General features: G+C 50.8%; 1 protein-coding gene across 1 annotated transcript in view; it reads left to right on the top strand.

The window, feature by feature from the left end:
* The window catches only part of Adcy5 (adenylate cyclase 5), a 148256-nt gene that overhangs the window by 90012 nt on the left and 37811 nt on the right, over positions 1-20433 (top strand). The window contains exons 2-5 of the mRNA XM_075965287.1: positions 3274-3423; positions 6602-6723; positions 18785-18896; positions 20294-20421. Of these exons, the coding sequence (XP_075821402.1) occupies positions 3274-3423; positions 6602-6723; positions 18785-18896; positions 20294-20421 (512 nt within the window). The remainder of the gene's footprint in view (positions 1-3273; positions 3424-6601; positions 6724-18784; positions 18897-20293; positions 20422-20433) is intronic.

The following is a 20433-nucleotide window of genomic DNA, read 5'->3' as shown; positions in this document are numbered from 1 at the left end:
TGGTCTTGAATTCATGGACTCTGTTGCCTTAGTCTCTTGGATAGCTAGGTTTTAAGGTTTACATTTGCTGCTGGCTCCAATCTGTATGTCTTTCTTTTTCTTGTCTTATTGCGTGGTCTGGGACCTCCACCACCACAATAAATGAAAATGATGAGCAGAAATATACGTAACTTTTCCTTAGCCGTAGGGGAAGACATTATGTCTTTCCCAGTAAGAAGGATGGTAGCTATAAGTTTTTGCATTTGTTATTGATCAGATTAAGTGACATCATTCCTAATTTGGTGGGATTTTCCCCATTGGGTCATGAATGTATGTTATATTTTGTCAAATGTTTTTGCCGGTAATTATTGAAATGTCATGTAGTTTCTCTATTTTATTCTGTTAATATGGAGAAATGCTAGATGTTTGAAGTTGAACCAGCCTCCGTTACTGGGACAACTCCTATTAGTCAGGTTGGGTTATCACTACTCACTGTCTTAACTACGGTTAACTCTTTGTTTTCTCCACTTTCTTCTGTCTTGCTGCTGCTCTCACTACCCTTTCCTTTCACAGGACTTCCCCTAACTAGCATACCCTGCAGCCTTCATTTCAGTGTCCCCAAACCTATCATTTAATGACCCCAGTGACTTCCCAGAGGCCTGCTCTTGGGTCTTGGCTGATTACACTGAAGGCCACAGTCTGTTTCTTCAGGAACACACTCCTATCTTGTCATGGTGTTCTGTGTTGGCTCCACCTTGCCTGGCCCCAATGTCAGACAGGTCTTGGTTTGCTTCTATTTGGGCTTGTGTGGCAGGCTTCTACCTACCTTCCATTCCCTATGTGATTGCCCTTATGAGTCGTGGAAGCCATGTGCCTGCTCATCCTGCATTTTTGATTCAGCAATCTTTAATGGTTCCCACTGTGTAAGGATTATGTCCGGCTTGTTCAGCCTGCACTACGTATTTTCTTTTTCTTTCTTTCTTTTTTTTTTTTTTTTGGTTTTTCGAGACAGGGTTTTTCTGTAGCTTTGGTGCCTGTCCCGGAACTAGCTCTTGTAGACCAGGCTGGCCTCGAACTCCCAGAGATCCACCTGCCTCTGCCTCCCGAGTGCTGGGATTAAAGGCGTGCACCACCACCGCCCGGCTTGCACTACGTATTTTCTTTCTGGGTTTCTGGAGAATCTGAGTTATTTACTCAAGGACCAGTTGCTTTTCACAGCCTTGCTACATGTCTCTCAATGCCCAGTGCACTCTGACCTGTCCAGAGGCCTCCTCATCAGTCCTCCATTTAAGCACTTACCTCTGCTTTTGCTTGATGTGTGTTTGTTTCTGCTTTATATTCCTGCTTCTCCTTCAGGTCTTATCACTTGTCCACTTGTCTTAGATGATCTGAGCTGCTAAGAATACCATAGACTGGGTAGCTTGTAAACGTAAGAACTTGTTTCTCACATTCTGGAGATTGAAAGTCTGAGATTAAATTGCTGGCATGGCTGGATTCTGGTGAACATTCTCTTTGGGGTTCTGATGAGCACCTTCTTTTGGGTTCTGGTGAGCTCCTCCTTGGGGTTCTCATTTCTTCATATGGTAGGCAGCAGAGGTGAGGGAACAAGCAAAAATCTCTTCCCATCAAGGCATTAATCCTGTTCATGAGGCATCCACCCTGATGGTCCTGTCTCCTCCTCTTTCTACCAATAGCAGGTGTTTTAAGGGAACTTGAGCATCCCATATGTAACATTCTTTAGGTGGCTTGCTAGTTGCCATGGAGAAGGGTTTTTTTTTTCCCCTTGTCATAAATAGATTTTCAATGTCAGTTCTTTACGTAAAATGTCAGAATTTAGGTATTGGTAGGATTTGGGTAGGAGTTGGTAACAGTAATATTAGCCAATGAAGTTGGGACCGTTGGTCACCTGAGCCTGCTTCTGCCATGGAGTTCAGAGTCCTCTTTGGCTAGGGGGTTACCTGATTGTTAGAATGAGACAGATGAGTTCTGTTTGTGGAGCAGGGAAGACACTCTCTGGGCATTTCTAGAGAGGGATGGCACCGTAGCCAGTATGAGCTCATCTGGCTCCTGGACCTTCACTTGGCTGGGGAGGATGTGGGGCTCAACACGACCTCAGGGTATGGCAGGGTGTGGATCTGAGTCAAGGACAGATACAGTGGAAGATCCAGAGGACTGTGGGAATCATGTGTTGCACCTATTGCTGGGCAGAGACATTCCCAAGTAAAGCTCTTTGAGATTTATAGGGACAAGCACCTTCCTTAGTCTGAATTGGCGACCAATGCAGGCTTCTCAGAGGCCAGAAGGCCACGGTGAAGGATGCAGGGCTGAGGTTAGAGCTCAAGGTTGAGATTAACAAGCTAAGGAGTGGGACTGGAGGAGTGGAGCTCAAAGCCCACACAGCCTCCAGACCTAAGATCTCTCCAGGATTCTTGTGTCTCAGGGCAAGGATAGGAACAGGTTCAGCATGGTCATATCCACAGAGCTTTGCTTGCCCAGGTTTGTTCTGAAGAACCTCAGCTCACAGAGCTCAATCCCCTTGCATTTTTTGGGGGGGGGGTCTGTTACACCATTTTGCTTTACCTTAGCCTTTCACTAAGTACTCTTTTCAAAAGAAGCTTAGCTTTGGGCTGCTGAGCAACAAGGTGAAAATGGATTTCCACACGCATCTCAGTCAGCATTCAGCAGGGACCCGTGAGGAGTAGCGGAGGACAGACGCTGGAGCGAAGAGCTGTCAGGAGAGGTCTGGAGAGGAAGGAACTGAGCCTCCTCTCATCTCCACCGGCCAGACTTCACTCCCCAGAGTGCTTGTCATGGTCCTGTGACCTGCATGGCCGGTGCAGCCTGGACTAGTGGGAGACAGGTTTTATAATAGTGAGTCAGGGTCTCTTTAGGAAGGAACCCCTTTGTGCCATCCCAACTACCACACTTTGAAAAGAGAAGTTCCGCCACTTTGGGGGAACCTTTCTGGTGGTAGCTCTCAACTCCAGTCTTTTTAATTTGTGATAACACTGGCGTATGTGGCATGATTATTCAGAGACTCTGTTCTTAGGTGCTGTGCCTCTATCACATGCCAGCCAGGCTTAGGTCTTTGGGGACATTAGAAAATTCGAAAGATTAAGTTTGACTTCTTCTAGTCCTGTGTTAGCTACATTTGGCCTTTGTTTGTTACTAGCTAGGTGAGATGTGGATGGGGGCTCTGGACTTCGGGGTCTGGAGGACTGGGGTTGGGCAGGGCTCCGGTGTCCATGCCTGCCATGTTCTTGAGTTCTGTGTGCTTGGCTTCTTCCTCTGCAGCTTGTCTCCAATGTCCTCATCTTCTCCTGCACCAACATTGTGGGTGTCTGCACTCACTACCCAGCTGAAGTGTCCCAGAGACAGGCCTTCCAGGAGACCCGGGAGTGTATCCAGGCTCGGCTCCACTCACAGCGGGAGAACCAGCAACAGGTGAGTGAGGCACAGCCGGGAGGCCTGGATGGCAGCCGAGGCCCGCAGGCTGGCCGAGGAGCAGCTGGCTAGTTCTCTGCCTGCTCCCGAGGCTGTGCTCATCATCCGCCCAGCCCCTCCTCCAAGCAATAGTTCCCTCAGGGAGTCCAACTTTGATGCTCTGTAGGAGCCTCTTGGCTTTTCCTGTCCCTTGCCTGTAGTCTCCTCATGTGGCCCTGTGGTCAGGCAGCAAAAGGCCTCCTCTAGCCTGGACCCCCACAAGTTGAAGAAGTGAGATCAGCCAGTATTTCCAGCCTGGGCGGAGGCATTTACCCAAGGGAAGGAGGAGGAAAAGGAGCAGGTACTGTTAGCCTCTTGGGTACCCTGATCCAGCTCTCTGTCTCTGTCCAGTCCTGGGTGTGGATGCTTCAGAGAAGGGAGGTCGTCCTGTCTCCCCCCACAGTGTACTTGACCAGAGAGACTGGCCGTCCATAGGGCCACAGCTCTGTGCCAAAAGAAAAGCCTCAGACATTTCTCCTGGGTAAGGTGACACGGTGACTCAGGTTGGCATCAAGGTTCCAACTGATCCTACTCTGAGGTTTTACTTGGGGGTCATATCTAGGTCACTGCTGTCCATTCCTGCAGATAATCCAGACAGATGGTTATCTGTCCCTGCTCCCCCTGCTAACACTGCCTAGACAGACTGAGGGTGTGGATGCTCGCCCCAGAAGGTGGTCAGCATGGAGAGGGGTATCTATACACTTGGACCAGCATGACTCTGGGAGTTCTGTAGACCAATGGGTCCTTCCCACGGATCCTCAGCAAACACTGGCATAGGCCTCCTGTATGCCACGTGCCATCAGGCCCCTGTCTCGTTGAGCTAGAGACAGGAAGAGAATGGCCAGGCAGCGGAAAAGTACACACTGTGACTGCTCTGCTCACTGAAGGGTAGGTGTCTCTGTCTGGTCTGGTCTGGATGCGTGCTAGGTGGGTATAGTAACGTGGCCGCTGACATCCAGACGACCTGGTAGGGGATGAGCTTTCCAAGTCCTCCTGTCCCTGCCTGTGCCCTCTAACGCTGCTCCCTGTGGCTGCCGTGATTTGCCAGGTGCCCAAATGGACACTGACCAATCTGAAGTCTGGCTGTCCTTGTTTATGCTCCCCCACTTTGGAGACACAACCTCACGTATCCCAGGTTGGCCTTGAACCTTGGATGTCAAGGATGACTTTGAACTTCTGTTCCCCTTGCCCCATCTTCAAATTCTAGGCACGTCTCCGTGTATTCAGATTCCACAGCACTGGGATCAAACCCAAGGCTTTATGCCTGTTGGACCAGTTCCCTTCCACCTAAACTACATGTGGCCCCAGCTCTGCCCCAACTCTGCCCCCAGCCTCCCTTCTCTTAACCCTGCCTGCCCCCCCGCCCCCCGTCCAGCTCCTTGGAGGAAGCCCTGCTCCGCCGTATCGCTGCCCTGACAGGCTTCCCACCCCTTGTGCATACACCCTGCTCACCCCCTAAGTCCCTGCCTTCCTCAAGAGCCCCGTCTTATCTCTGTTATCAACTCCAGGGCCTCTCCCCTGAGAATGGAACCCCTTCCTTCACTTGCATTTTACAGGGTCGCTCTGGGCGTCATCTTTCCCCGAGGATGCTGCTCATTTGTTTCTGTGCTTTGAAACAGGGTCTCCCTGTGTAGTGCAGATTGCCCTGAGTTCTCCCTGTCTCCTGCTGCCTCAGGGCTAGGGGTCTAGAATCCTGCCTGATGTGGTGATTGATGTTAAGCAAGGGTGTGCTATCATGACCTGTTTTGGAGAGAGTTAGGCTGTACAGGCAGCAGGGAGGGCTAATGGGAAGGTAGAGAGCCAAAGTGGTGCTGCCTGAGTCCCAGACACAGGTGAGCGCGGCACTGGAGCCATAGAAGAGGACACTGAAGGGAAAGGACACATTCGAGAGCTGTTCCCAGGTCAGTGCTGAATGCCAGGGCTTGGCCTGGGGCTGAGAGGAGAGGAATGAGTACCAGAGGAAAGTTCTAGAAACATAAGCAGTTTCTGCAGGGGCAGGATCTGGACCCTGATGCAGGAGGATGGAAGTGTCCTCTGCAAAGGCAGGGAGGGATGGGATGTCACAGGTGGGCATTTGGGAGTCAGTGAGCCATGGAGCTAGAGATGAGTGGAGGTGACAGAGTTGATGGATGGATGGATGGTGGTGGCTCGACAGTGGATCTGCTCCCCGAGGTAAGAGTGTTTTGAGGACAGAAGTAGAGCATGCTTCACTGGGCACCCAGAAGAAGAGGAACCAAAGAGGACACTTCAGTCTCAGGGCTACCTCAGGGGAGGGGGTACACAGAATTCAGTGCACAATGGTGTGAAGGAGAGACGGAGAGGGCTGCCGGCAACCGGAATGGAAGGCCTGAGAGGAGAGTACTTAAGTGTGTGAGCCCGGCAGAGGGCTTAGCCTGGAGCCAAGGCTGTGGCCTTCAGATAGAGCCACTCAGCACAGAACAGACCATGGAGGAAAACTCAGGAATTGAGTCAAGTCCAGGCTCTATAAGTAGCTGACATGACTTGCCACGATGTGGCCCTGTCCCCTTTTCCTGCTTCTCTCCCACCTCCCTTATGACTGGCTTTAACTTCTCTTGCTTCCTCAAAGTTAACTCTCTTTTCTCTTGTTCCTGGGCCACTGTCTCCCACATGGGATTGAAAGGTGCTGCAGGCTCTTGGGCCTTCTCTAACGACAGCAGTCCTAGCCTAGGCCTGCTCCTTGCCTCCAGAGGGGGGGAGGCTGCCTGTAGGTGCATGGCTCTAATTCTCACGAGATTGCTGCCTGGCACGTAGTAGACATCTATAAATACTCAATGTCTGTTGAATGGGTCCAGCTAATGCTGTCAACAGTAGTTTGGCCAAGGCCACTCGGGTTTTTAAGGTTTTAACCCAAGCTGCCTGATCCTCAAGGCTCCACCCGGAGTGCCTTTCCCAGAGTAGAATGGAGGCAAGATAGGTGATGAACCAGGAGGTATCCCAGAGAATCCTGGGGCGTGACTCCGGCTGCTCCCTCCTCTTACACTGGTTCTAGTTCCGTGGTTCTCAGAAGAGCCTTGGAGGTCCTCCTGTGTCCTGCCCCCATTGGCATGGGTATGGATGAGAGGGGACCTGCCAGAGATGTGGAAGGAATAGTGACAGGCTCATCTGCTTCCCTCTGCAGGAGCGTCTCCTGCTGTCTGTCCTTCCCCGTCATGTTGCCATGGAGATGAAAGCAGATATCAACGCCAAGCAGGAGGATATGATGTTCCACAAGATTTACATCCAGAAGCATGACAATGTGAGGTAGGGGTGAGGGCAGGGTGGGGGAACTGGACCCTGGTGAAGACAGCCTCATGGAGGGTGGGGGTGGCCCAGTGCTGTGGAGCATGCCAGCTCTGCCCTTTGTCTGCTTAGGGAATTAGCACTGTTTAACTTCCTGTCAGGGTATGAAGTAGGCAGCAAGACTGTAAGAGAGAATAGAGAAAGGAGGGGAGAAAAGAAGTGGACCTGCTTCCAGGGGAACCGCTCACCTGACAAAGATAGAACACATGGACGTGGACCCTGGTGTCACCCTTATTACAGTCCCCTTCACCAGCCTCTGGCATGCCCTCTAAGCCTGTGTGCGCGAGCCACTGTCCCAGGCATTGCCCACCTTGTCATTGATCCTTGGACATCTCTATGGGAGACACAAACTGTTCCTAACTTAGAGATCCAGTTGGATTGAGACCAGTGCTGAAGCCCCCCGCCCCAAGCCAGTATGGTAAACCCAGCCTGCTCTGAAGCCCACTTTGCCTCTGCTGCACCTTGGCTGCCTCCCTAGGCAGAGCCGCTGACAGCAGGGATGTGCAAACAGATGTAGGTTAATAGAGTGCAAAATCTGTTTATGAGTTCCACAGGGATGTAAGCAACACAGGTGGCCTTCATCCACCGTGGCTCCTAAGAGCCTGGTAATTCTCCCGTATGCCCAGGAAAGGAGCCACTGTGAGCTTCGGGAAAGTTACCTTCTCTTTCCTAAGGCACAAGTCCTCTGAGGTTGATTGAAGAGGCTCGTGGGAGGCATGGGCTGTTTTCACTGAAGGGAGCCATTGGATCAGGCAAACTGCCCCCACTATGGCTGTCGGCGGGGACGGAGGAGGAACACAACACTGTGATTTGCTTGTAGAATGAGCAGAGCCATTTAGCTTCCAGATGTGCTCTGAAGTCTGCGATGACCATTCTGCATTCATTAAGGGCCCCTCCCACCTGTCTCTTAAAACTCAAAGGCCAAGGCTGTGAGGGGCAAGTGTAGACTGCACCACACATCTGTGGTCTGTTTGGGGGTGGATTTTGAAGCTTCCCCATAAGCCACCCACGCTCCGAATCAGGCAGTGCCAAGATGGCTACCTGCCACGTGGCTAATGGACATGAGCCCTGGGAAGCAGACAGCATGCTGGTTCCTCTACCTGTCCTTGGGTGTGAAATATCACTCCGTCAGTGCTTTCTGTGTTCCCACAGTCCCCACGTTGTCTTCCCCACTGTACAGACCAGGAAACGGAGGCCTCAAGGTTTACTCTCTCTTTTTTTTTAAAGGTCTATTTATTTATTATCTATACAGTGTTCTACCTGCATGTATGCCTGCAGGCCAGACGAGGGCACCGGATCTTATTGCAGATGGTTGTGAGCCACCATGTGGTTGCTGGGAATTGAACTTAGGCCCTTTGGAAGAACAGCTAGTGCTCTTAACCGCTGAGCCATCTCTCCAGCCCCCGAGGTTTACTCTTTATCTATGGACAACACTGGCTAAGAGGGACGCTTGTCCCCAGCAAGATTTCTGACCTTTTGACTTTGAATATATGTTTCTATACCTAGGTGGGGGGGGGGGGTTGGGCAAGAACTCTGAGAGGAAGTTTGGAGAGCTCTTGGGAGGAGAGGGAAAGAGAGATGTTGTGTGTGTGTGTGTGTGTGTGTGTGTGTGTGTGAGAGAGAGAGAGAGAGAGAGAGAGAGAGAGAGAGAGAGAGAGAGAGAGAGTATTGTGTGTGTGTTCAATCACATGACTGAGGTATCGCAGGGTCCTTCTATGATCTGAGGTCTCTGTCTAGGGACATTGGAAGCAATAGCTTTCCCTGCCTGTTGGGACAGATGCAAGAGGCTGGGGTTTTAGATGGGAAGAGGGTGCTCCAAAAGTGGCCCCAATATGTCAGAGCTGGGTTCTGAGCTCCTCTCTCCATCTTCCCAACCATGTCCCTGGCAAGGGACAAAGGTGCCTTCTTTAGCTACTCTGAGCTCAGCAGAGCGTCCTGTGGCTTCCACTGATGTCTACACAGATAATCTGGAAGAAAATCTGCTCTGAGGAACAGCCTGGCATGGGTTCTCAGCCCCAGCCCTCCAGCAAAGAGGCTTGCTCAGAGAGTACCCAGACCTGCTCAGTTCACAGTGATAATCTCAAGGGATGACCCTTGTTCTGGGTACCATTGCACCTGCTTCCAGCAGTGGCCCTGCAGTGACTTCAGGTGATTAAAAGGAAAGTCGTAGAGCTATCTCAGTATCTACAAGGCACAAGTCAGGCCTGTCACAGTGGACATGTTTCTATTTAGCATAAGCCAGATTGAGAACAGCGATCAGCAAAGAGAAGGAAGGAGAGAAAAATGAAGATGCTGTGGTGCTTAAGGGGGAGAATCTAAAGTTCTCAGGGAGGGCTAGAATCTATAACGTACATCAGAGATTAGGGTATCACAGTCATGCAAACATCCTGCCGGGTCCCCTCCTAGGGTCCTAGCCTGGATGTAGCCTTGGGAAGAGGCGTATGCTTACTCTAGTCTCATATTTGAAGAGGTTGTCAGGTTAGACTAGTAGTACTGGTGGGCCTCCTAATTTAAAAACACACCAGGGCCAGGTTCAGAGAAACCAAGAGGTGCAGAGGTTAGGCCTGGGTTCTGGGGTCTCTGCTGTGTACTGACTGTGTGAACAAGGCACTGGACCCCTCTGAACCTGCTTCCTCATCTGCACATAGAATTAGAGTGAGTGGGATGATGTGGGACGGTGCAGAGCTGTGCTGGTGTCTCAGTGTGCAGCAGTCAGGAGCTGCGATCCTTGCTGTTGTTTTCTGGGTTGTTATCCCACCTGTAATCCAGAGGAAGCCCTTGGTTCTTAGCTGGAGAGGGCAAGGGTGATGAGTCACATTCCTCAATTCTCTGCAGACTTGTAACAGTTACTGAGGATGATGGCATGCCGTTCTCTGCCCCCAACAAGAGCAAGGCCACAACGAAAGTAAATCAACCCCATAACATGCAGCTCCTGTGGTACCAGCTGAGACTGAGCAAGGAGTTGAAGAACGCTTTGGTCCTGGGCTACCGCTGGCTGTGGCATGAGGTCCCAGATGCCGCTCCTGTCTGATGAGTGCTGACAGATGGGTTGTGTCAGCCCCTGTGGTTGGTGGCTCAGAGAGGGCTTCTACTCCTACGGGGACATCAGGGCTCAGAGAGGCCAGAGCATTGGTTCTCAGCCCTTTGAATGCTGTGACCCTTTAATACAGTTCCTTATGTTGTGGTGACCCCCAACCATTAAATTATTCCATTGCTACTTCATGACGGTAATTTTGCTATGATTATGAATCATAATGTAAATATCTTGTGTTTTCTGATGGTCTTAGATGACCCCCATGAAAGGGTCATTCAACCCCCACAGGGGTCACGACCCACAGGCTGAGAACCACTGGGCTAGGGGAAGAGGACACAGTATAGGAAGATGCAGAGGTCACATTGTGGAGTGGAGCAGGACAAGTGTCCGCATGGAGCAGAGCGGCACACATCCCAGCCCTGTCAGCTGGGAACTGGGACTGTGGACAGTCACCTTGTTTTCTCAGCTGTAACCTGGGGGTAGATGTGTGGGCTCATTCATCTGTTTAGTGCACGTGTCACCCAATCTGTGCAGTCACAAGCTTCACGCCAAGATGCAGCAGAGACAGGGAGCATGGCTGGGAGCTAAGGGGCACTATCTCCGAAGGTGACTTGAAATTAGGATCTCTACCGTCCCCGGAGGCACTTGAGAGGTCCGTGCCACTCCTGGGGATGCTTGAAGTTAGTGTATGTTCCGTCTCTGGCAGTCAGCTCGAAGGTGCCCAGTGTTGGGAGACACAACGTTAGGGGTACATGCCTGGAAAGCCCCCAGCCTGCTTAGTAGTCTATGTTCTGATGTCCGTGGAGACTGCCAACCTGGCTTCAAGATCAGGTGGTAATCCACTACTCCAGAGGCCAGGGGACAGAGAATGCCAGGCTCTCCTGACTTCCATGGTGGTCCTACTGAATGAAGGTGAACCCCACTTGACTCCCCTCACACTGGTGTTCCTTAGGATTTAAGGTTGTTAGATGGTAGAATGGCTAGGACCTTTCCAGATTCTTCCTTGTAGAAAGGGGTGGAAGGTCACCACCTCTAGGGGGTGCATATCCCTGCTGGGGAAGTATATTCTTTCCGAGGTAACTTGCCTCTGCCCCAGTTCCCATCTTTATCTCCTCACTTCGGAAGTTTCATGTGGGATACTGAATCTGAGCCTCATTGTTTCATTTGCTGGTACCCACGAGGTTCAGCAGAGGGGCTGCCCAGCCTGGGCTGTGAATGAGGTCATATGCATGCTCCCTGTTAAGTGCTGTGGGAATGACCTACATGCCTCCTCCTTCCTCCAGCCCCCCTCTCTCTAATTTCTTTCCCCTTTGAAGGTTATCGTCTCTCCTGTCTCCTTCAAGGACATGGCTGCATTCCCTAGGTTGCTTTAGTGTCTGGCTCAGCCACCATGTGGTGTGGTTCTGAATTATAATGATCATGGACCATGTCTGAGATGCCTTAGATACCCACTGATGGAGTGTGCCTTCTGGGGGCAGGGTGTGGAAAGAACCGACCCCCAGTCCATCCTTAGCCATCTGAAGAGTGGACCATGGACATCTCAAACCTGATGCTGGAAGTATGCCCAATTCTATTCGATACCAATTATGATTGCAAATGGTCTCTGCCTATAAACAATTACTGAGATCCTATTATGTGCCAGGTGATGCTATTAAAAGGGCACTATTAGGAAGTATCTAGTCCTCATGGGAACGTAAGAGCTGAGCAGAGGACTGTGGGAGCAGTGAGTTGACAACCCAGCCAGTTCTGTTGGGAGCCACTTATTTACTTTTTGTTTGTGTATGTGTGTCTGTGTGTGTGTGTGTACACATATATATTGTAGTATAAGGGGCTACAGAGATGGCTCTGTGGTGAAGACCTTGCTGCTCTTGTGAAAGGCTAGAGTTTAGTTCCTGGCACCCACATCTGGCAGCTCCCAATGTCCTGTAACTCCAGCTCCAGGGGATCTAACCCTCTCTTCTGGCCTCTATGGACAACTGCATGCTCATGTACATACCCACATATGTATATACATATAAATAGATGATAAACCTTTTAAAAGACTGATCTAGCATAAGATATTTTGCTTAAAACCCAACCTTGCAAGTGTAAGTGGCATTAGCCACGTTTGTGTTGTACACCCACCTCTCCCTCCAGGGCTGTCATCCCCAAACTGGAACTATAACTGTTCAAGACGTCCCTGTACCCCCAGACCCCCACTCCAGGAACTGCTTTTCTTCTTTCTGTCCTTAGCAGTTTGATTATTCTAGAGATCTCATATAAATAGAACTACAGAATTTGTGCTTTTGATGACTGGCTTGGCTCACCCAGCCAATGTTCCCATGGTTCAGCCAGGTTGTGGCATTCATCAGTGTTTCGTTGAGGCTGAGTAAGGCGCCTTTTGAGTACGCCACATTCGCGCCATCTCTTCCTGGGATGCCCCTCGGGCAGCTTTACCTTTGTGAGTGATGCTGCTGTGTGCATGGGTGAACAAATATTATTCATACCTCTGCTTTCTGGTTGTCTGGGTATATGTCCAGAAGTGGGGCTGCTGGCTCATGTGGTAAACTGGTCTGATTTTTTTTCTTTAAGGAACCCCCCCACACACACACAGGTTTCTGTACTCCAGCCTTCCTGACGGCACCTGCTCAGGGGCTCTGCTCTCTCCTTGTCTGGGGTTCACAAAAGGCCCACATTTGTGTTGGGACACAGTATAAGGACCAGTGGGGAATGGAGCCAGCAATCAGCAAGGGCTTAGCTCTCAACTCTAGAAATCAGGGCTCTGGCAAGCCAGGAAAGGGGGAGGAGAGGGGGAGAGAGGCTCTGATGGCTGAGCACGCTGGGCTGTGTTTCTGAGACAAGTACAAACAGGTGTGACCCGTGGGTCGGATCCTACTAAGAATTCAGACAAGAGGATTATTCTGAGTGGGCTTAGTCGAGGAAGGCATCGTGAAGATGAGTGGGTCAGAATCGGGTTCTGAAAGAGAAAGAGTGATTTGCTTTCTGCCTTTTCAAACATAAACATTTTATTATATAAAGGCCTGTGTTTTGTAGTGAAATTGGAAAATGTAGGCGGTGTAGAAAAGAAAAGGAATTCATGCAGATCGGGTTGACTGCTGCTGGGGTTTGGTGCAGCCTCCTCTGTGGGCCTCTCCTGTGGAGGGCGTTTTCCCGAGCCTCTCACATTCCTGGATGAGTGTCCACAGGCACCGCCAGGCTCTGTTGCTTGCGTGGTAAGGATGAGATGTGATTATGGGCTGGCCTGGGGTCTGCAGGAGGCCCAAAGGCTTGCTAGCAAAGTGGATTACGGGATATACCTTGATCTGAGGTCCCCCAACTTCTCCTCTTGGACCTCACTTAGGTCCCTGTTTCTGCCAGGGTGGAGACGTTATGGCCACCTGGGCAGATCCTCGCCTTGATGGCATTGTGCACTAGTATTTGGTGTCCTCTCCGAGGTCATCCCCCCTTTCCTTTCCAGCCTGTGCCTAGGGTAATTCTGACTGATGCCGACTCATTTAAAAAAAATCTGTTGAAAAAATAAAAAAAGCCCTCTGTCGACTCCTCACACCTGGTAGTGCCAACTCTCCCAGTGGATGTGAATGACTCTTTGCTCCCCTTTACCCAAAAAAGCCACAAACTCAAGTGTCTGTCCAGGCTGGGTGATGTGGAGGAGATCAAGGGTGGGTGCTTCAGGGGCATCACTGTTGGACACAAAGAAATGGTTTCCTACAGAGGCCTAACCACCCCAGGGTGCTGCCAGCATCCTCAGAGGTGGACTGAAACCTTACCTCACTTCTTTCCCGTCCTGCCTTCCATAGCCCCGATCTGGATGAGGATCCAGGGATCGGGACTCCTCAGGCACAGCTGTTAGCACTGCCAGCCCACCCAGTCCTGAGTGCCCAGCAATGCTGCAGGATGTGGCCCTGTGTGTAGGAGCTGGGCCAAATGCTGACAACTCATAAATCACAGGGCCTGTTGGCAGGAGGAGGGGTTGAGTGTAAGGAAATGCCTGCGGGCAGAGCAGGGCTGCAGAGGGCCTATAGTGGTAATTGGTGACATGCCCCACACTCGTGCCTCTGAGTGGCAGTCAGGCTAGCTAGGGAGTGACAGAGGACAGATCGTTAGGGAAGTATCCTCCATGTGCGCCCGTCCCCAGTGTCTAGTCGCTCCAAGGACCCACTAGTGTGTCAAGAGGAGGTCTCAAGTGAGCTGATGTATGAGCCAACATCTTTCTGCTTCTCTAGGCCTGGTGCTAGGCTGTGAACTGGCTTTAGAATTCCCAGGGATACAGCCAGGAAAGCCAGGTGGGCGGAAGAGATGGTCTGTGTTGGGGAGACCCTATGAAGCATAGAAGCCTCCATAAGGGACAGTCTGAAAGCAAAATCCTCCCACAGAACAGAAGCCTCTCAAAGGGCGAATGAGGACGCAGTTGCCAGTTTCCACGGAAGGGCCAGAGTGGCTTCCGGGGTCAGAGCTGGGACCTCAGAGACCTTGTATGAGATTCTCCCAACCCAGGTTAGAAATGTGCTTGGCATGACTCTTGGGTGACTGTGGGTAACCTTCCCTCTCTGCTTCCCCAAGAGCTGAGAGAGCCGTAGAGACCCCTCCCAGTATGCCAGCAGTTGGGGAGGTCTCGGGTTTCTAAGCCTCCCTGGTGATAACCACACAGTATCTTCTGTCCGTGGTAACCATGCTGGTTTTGTGAGGGACCCCCAAGCTTCACAGGCTCCTCTCTGAGGTGATGTTCTGGGATCCTAGGAGGCCCTGTGAGGCAGAAGGGGGAGTTCACGATTTGTCCTCTTGCTTTCCCGGAAGTTGTGGGCATTCTCTCCCTTCCAGTAAATAAGCATCAGGCACTGCTATGGGCTGAATGTACTTATGGACAGAAGATAAGTGCTGTCCATAGTACTTGTGAACCGACCTCCTTATCTAAAATGTTGCTTTAGGTTAGTTTAGATTATCCACAACCAGCTATGTGCAAGGAGAGGGAGGCTGGGTGTCACAGGAGAGAGGGAGAGAGGGAGAGAGGGAGAGAGGGAGGGAGAGAGAGAGAGAGAGAGAGAGAGAGAGAGAGAGAGAGAAACAGAAACACATTCCCACACCTGCTGCTACAGTATATTGTTTCAATTTTTCTATTTCTTTCATTATCCTCTTGTTGTCTAAGACCTAAGTGAAACTTTATTGCATGCATGTGTGTATAAGATACAGCACAGGGTTTGTGTTAGCCATGACCTCAGCTGTGAATGAAGGGATTTGGGACAGATCCCCACAGGTAAGAGAGATTGCTAGAGGTTATGGCAAGCTCACACTTGTCACGTAAATATGGCTCGTATCGTCATGAGAAGAGGGAAGGGCTGTGTGATGGCACAGACACTAAAGGCGGCGATCTGAGCACTGCAGTCTCTGGTTTAGGAATATCAAAAATGAATGGGCACCCCAGAAACACAAATCTCAGGGGGGATGTGGCCCTCGCCCCACCAGCATCTTGAGCTCAGACCTCCAGGCCCAGAACAATAGGGAGTGTACATCTCTCCAGTGTTTAAGCTACTTTGTAATGGCAGTCCTTTATCTAATATGGGCACCTATGATGTAGGTGCCAAATTGGGGGTTGGTAAAGCCAAGAGCCAGTCCCCAGTTGGTCAGTCCTGTGGCTGCAAATTTTGTAGGGACTGGGATACAGTGGTGAAATGAGACCCTCCCCCTCAAAGAGTTCACATTTCTGGTAAAAAAAAAAAAGTAGAGAAGGACAGAATAAGAAACACATAGCCGCAGTGTTGTGTGCTGTGCTCCACCTATACTTGAAGGGTAATTTCCTGGACCCCCAGAGAGGGGGTTAGACTTTCTAGCAGACACCCTAGAACCCTGCCTGGGCAATAATTTTACTGTTCTACTAAACTAAATAAACTTGTACTTTTTTTTCACTTTTTAAATGGAATATTTGCAGCCAGGTGTGGGGTCCATTCCATTAATCCCAGCACTAGGGTGGCAGAGGCAGGTGGATCGCTGTGAATTCGAGGCCAGCCTGGTCTCCATAGAGTTCCAGGACAACCAGGGCTGTGACACAGAGAAACCCTGTCTGGAAAAAGCAAAAGGAACATTCCCAGCTTCTCTGTGGCCTTGTTGGCACCCCCCGCCCAGTTACATGCCTTGGAGCCCCCGTGACCCAGCCTGTTACCATGCACCCTGATGTTTTGCTCTGTGGGTTTGTGAGCAACTGTGGCAAGTGCCCCCCTAGTCATTGCCAGGGCAACAGCTGTTTTTATTCTCCGAGGACTGTGGGGCTGACAGACCACATAACATGAACTGGTTGTACTCTTGGAATGGGCATCCAGGTTGTCTGTGTGGCGTTGGGATGGCGATTCAGTATTTCTATGCTTTAATTTCCTTCTCTTAAAAGCAAGTACCAACCTCATAGGATAGCTATGAGGTAGAAGTGAATATATGTAGGAGCATAAAGGAATATATTATTATATATTAAATAATTTTACCTTGTGCTGCCGAAGATAGAATCTAGGGCCTTGGGTGCAAGGAAAGCACCCACAGCTTCAGTGTGTTTAAAATATCTTTTTAAAAAATGATTAAGTTAGTTAAACTAGTAAATATGGTAACAAAATAATCGAGTATTTATTATGGGGAGGAAAGGAAAATGCAGGTCAGAGCCTCCATTGTGCTTCCTTGGGAAGGAAAATGATGTTGGGAGAAGAAGTTCTTGATTAACTAGTGTGCCTAATTCCAGGGACCACTGGAGTGTGGGGGCTATCCCAAGGCACCCCTTAACTGTCCCTAGGGTAATCAGAGCCTGAAAGGGTGAGGGGAGTCTTGCCTGGCTAGTCTGCATGTGAAAAGTCCACGCTGAGGTAAGCTGCTGTCTGTCTCTGGAACTTGACTAGCCCTGCGAGAGTCAGAAAGGCCACAGGTAACAGCATGATAAAAGGCATGCTTCATCTAAAGGTGCAGGTTGGTTCATCGGGAGGGAGACACGATGACTCCTTGAAGCAATGTGTGTGTTACTCTGCCTGCGTTTGATCCACCCTGCGTGTGCCGCATAACTTAGTGTTCCATTACCCGTCACAATTTGTCATGTCCAAAAATAAAAAAGCTGGGCTGGGGGATAGCTCAGTTCATAAAGTCTGTACGGGAATGGGGCTGGACAAAATGGTGCGCACCTGCAATTCTAGCAGTAAAGAGCAGGAGACACAAGGCTGCTGGGCCAGGGCTTGCTGGCCAGTCAGCCTAGCCAATCAGCAAGTTCCAGGTTCAGTCAGAAATCCTATCTCAAAAATAAGGTGGAGAACGGTTGAGGAAGATACCCATTTCATGCACACTCCACCCATGTGCGTGTACGTATGAACACATAAACATCTGCATACATATTCTCACATACAGTTACCTGCTCCATATACCTGTAAACATTTGTAATACAATTACCAAATATATTTAGCTATGCATTCTTAATTTTGAATTAGGTTCTAGAGGGCTCAGGGCTTGTCTACCAGAAGCAGCTCAGTCCTTAAGAGTTAGAATATTTCTGTGTCCCTCTTAAGGAACCAAACATGTAGGGGCCCTTATACACCCTGGTCTTGAGGCCCTCTCTCTTGTGGTCTGTTTTGAAGGAAAAGAGATTTTTTTCAAACTAAAGGACAGGGGAAACAAGAACGGACAAAAGAACCATAGCTGGCTGGTGTGGCTGTGATAACAGCCGTGGATGGTGAGGCTGGAGGCCCCGCAGGAGGAGCAGGGGACTTCCTGGTGATGGTGGGTGTGTGTGGGGGGGGATTGGGGAGGAGGGTCTACCTCCGCTCTTCCCTGATCCTCTTTCAGTCTGTCCTTCCAAAGGTCTTCCCTGGAGTGGAGGGCTTGATTGAGGTCTGCTTGAGACTGGGAAGTGAGAGTCTTTTGGGGCTCTGTTCTGGCCCATGCTTCCCAGAGCTCCTTATGGTAGGGGCAGCTCAAAGATCAACAGGGGCAATCCTGCAAGGTGATTGGGGAGTGGGGGGCTCTCAAAAAGCTCACTCTCTCTGCACCCATCCTCCTGCCTGGGCATGAGAGTACAGAGAAAGTTCAGGTAACAGGATCAGGGATCCCCCGTAGTAGGAGAGACCAGTGCCCTCGTCCCCTCCCCAGCAGCCTTTGGAGTCCTTTCCCGGTTGGGTTTTATTAACCTGACATGAACCCATACACATCTGGGCAGAGGGGATCTTAATCGAGAAATGCCTTCTTAAGATTGGCCTGTAGGCAAGTCTGTGGGGCATTTTCTTAATTAATGATTGATGTGGGAGGGGCTGGCCCACCATGGGGGGTGCCACCCCTGCGTAAGTGTCCTGAACTGTATAATAAAGCAAACTGAGGAAGCCACGGAGAGCAAGCCATTTAGCAGCTCTCCTCCATGGCCTCTGCTTCAGTTCCTGCCCCAGCTTCCTGCCTTGAGTTCCTGCCCTGACTTCCCTCAGTGACAGAGTGTGCTATGCGGTTTGCAAGAAGAAATTTCTGCCCCCCGTTGCTTTTGGCCTTAGTATTTTAGCCCAGCAGCAGAAACCCTAACTAAGACAAACCCCCCCAGGACTCTTGGAGCCCATAACCGTCCTAGCACCTAAGGTACTCCCAAGGTCCCTGGATAATCTCCAACTTTCTTCCCCAGCAGAGTCCTGTGTTAGTCTGTCTAGGCTGCAGTGACAGGGGGCCACACTGGGCTTGTAGACAACTGTCTCCCACTTCTGGAGGCTGGAAGTCCAAGTCCATGGTATCAGCATGGCTGGGTCTGGTGAGGGCCATGTTCCAGCCCTTTCTCAGAATCTTCTCATGGCAGCAGAGCCAGGAAGCAAGCTCTCCTGTTCTTCCTCCTTATGGAGGCACTAATCCCATTCACAGGGCCCCACTATCATGGGCTGATGATCTTTCTGAGTCCCTGCTGCTACAACCCCTGCAGTGGGCACTAGGATTTACTGTATGGATGCGGGGGGCACAGACATCCAGTTTATAGCAAGTCTTCCTTTTCCTCCTGTCTCCCAGCATCCTGTTTGCTGACATCGAGGGTTTCACTAGCCTGGCATCCCAGTGTACTGCCCAGGAACTGGTCATGACCCTCAATGAGCTCTTCGCCCGCTTTGACAAGTTGGCTGCGGTGAGTCACCCTGAGTGTGGGCCAGAGCGTGGTCTGCCTGGCCTGGACTGTTAGGGCAGGGATTGGAGGTTGAAGACATTAATCCATGTTTGCGCTCAGCTTGGTAGAAACTGGTGTTGGGCACCTGTGATGGGTAGAGACATCAGTCAGGCTGCAGAGTGTGTCCTGATGTCCCACACCTTCTCTGGCAGCACAGTGGGAGACATGATCCCTGGCTGTGAGGTAGTCTGAAGGGGCTGTCTCCATGCCTGCCTGCAGGGTATAGTGTCCAAGCCCTCAGTGAGATTTCGGTTTCCCTGGGGCGAATCAGGTACCATGTAGCTGCATTCTTGCTGAAGTTGTCTGGAGGGATGGGAGGCCACATCTGACTCTCCAGCTGGCTTGTAAGCAGCTGGGTGCCTTCCCTAAAGGTCTCCAGAAAGGGATTCACCAGCACTTGGACCCAAAAACGGAAGTGACACCTTTTAGCAGGGAGTGGCAATGAAGACATTCATTCAGTTGGTCTCTGTTTTCGCTCATTCTTCTCCAGAATGGGCCTTTGTAGAGTCGTGCCATGTAAGTAGCCACCTACTACAGTGTCCACTGGCCTAGAGCACAGCCCTGTTTATAGACAGGGTGTCAGGCTAACATGTGGAGGAGAGTCTACTGTGCCCAGGGGCTTTCTGGAGCCACTGAGGGCGCTAGACGGTAGCCTCTCATCACTGAGCTTGAACAAGGTAGACGTAGGCACCTCACGAGCACCCGCCCCTCACTGACCCAGCTTCATGGAGAAGCACAGAGTCAGATTCAAGCAGCTGGAGTAGCTGATGACTAACGGAGCCTCCCTCACTCCCAGCTAGGCATTGGTGGTGACCCGCCTCCATGCCCAGTGCCACCTGTCTCCAAGTGGTGGCGGTGGCCACCGGTGCTGAGCTCTGCTCACTTCTCGGCAGTCAGTGTGTTTGCTGGCATAGCCAAACATTCCTTTTGATAAGCGTCTCGGCAGGCTGAGGGTCAGATGGGTTTCTGGCTCAAGCTCACTTCTGCTGGCTTTAGTCTATATATTCATATATATGTCTCAAAAATTTTTTGATAGACTTATAAGAATCAGGCAAGAATCAGGGGTATGCTCCCAGGGTAAGGAGTGGGACCAGAGATGCCAGCCCAAGCAAAGGGGGTGGGGGAGGAGCTCCTAGGCTTGGAAGACCGCAGTGCTTGTCCCTTAGCCATTATCCCCCGTGTCCCACTGCTTCCAATAGCCCCGGCTGTGACCAGACTCAATTCCAGCACTGCAGCTGTGGCCGCTTCTCTAGAAGGCAGCTTACTCGAGGCATGGGTGGTTCTTGGTTTCTCAATTCTTTCCCTCCCACTCTTCTTTCCCACTAGTTTGGATTCTTAAAACTAATTTGCTTTTCCAGGAGAATCACTGTTTACGGATTAAGATCCTTGGGGACTGCTACTACTGCGTCTCGGGGCTGCCAGAAGCCAGGGCCGACCACGCCCACTGCTGTGTGGAGATGGGCCTGGACATGATCGAGGCCATCTCGTAAGTGCTTTC

Source organism: Microtus pennsylvanicus, chromosome 1, assembly GCF_037038515.1.
Source record: "Microtus pennsylvanicus isolate mMicPen1 chromosome 1, mMicPen1.hap1, whole genome shotgun sequence".
Classification (NCBI taxonomy): Eukaryota; Metazoa; Chordata; class Mammalia; order Rodentia; family Cricetidae; genus Microtus; species Microtus pennsylvanicus.
Note: the sequence above shows the minus strand (reverse complement) of the source record. Positions and strands in the feature narration are given on the sequence as shown.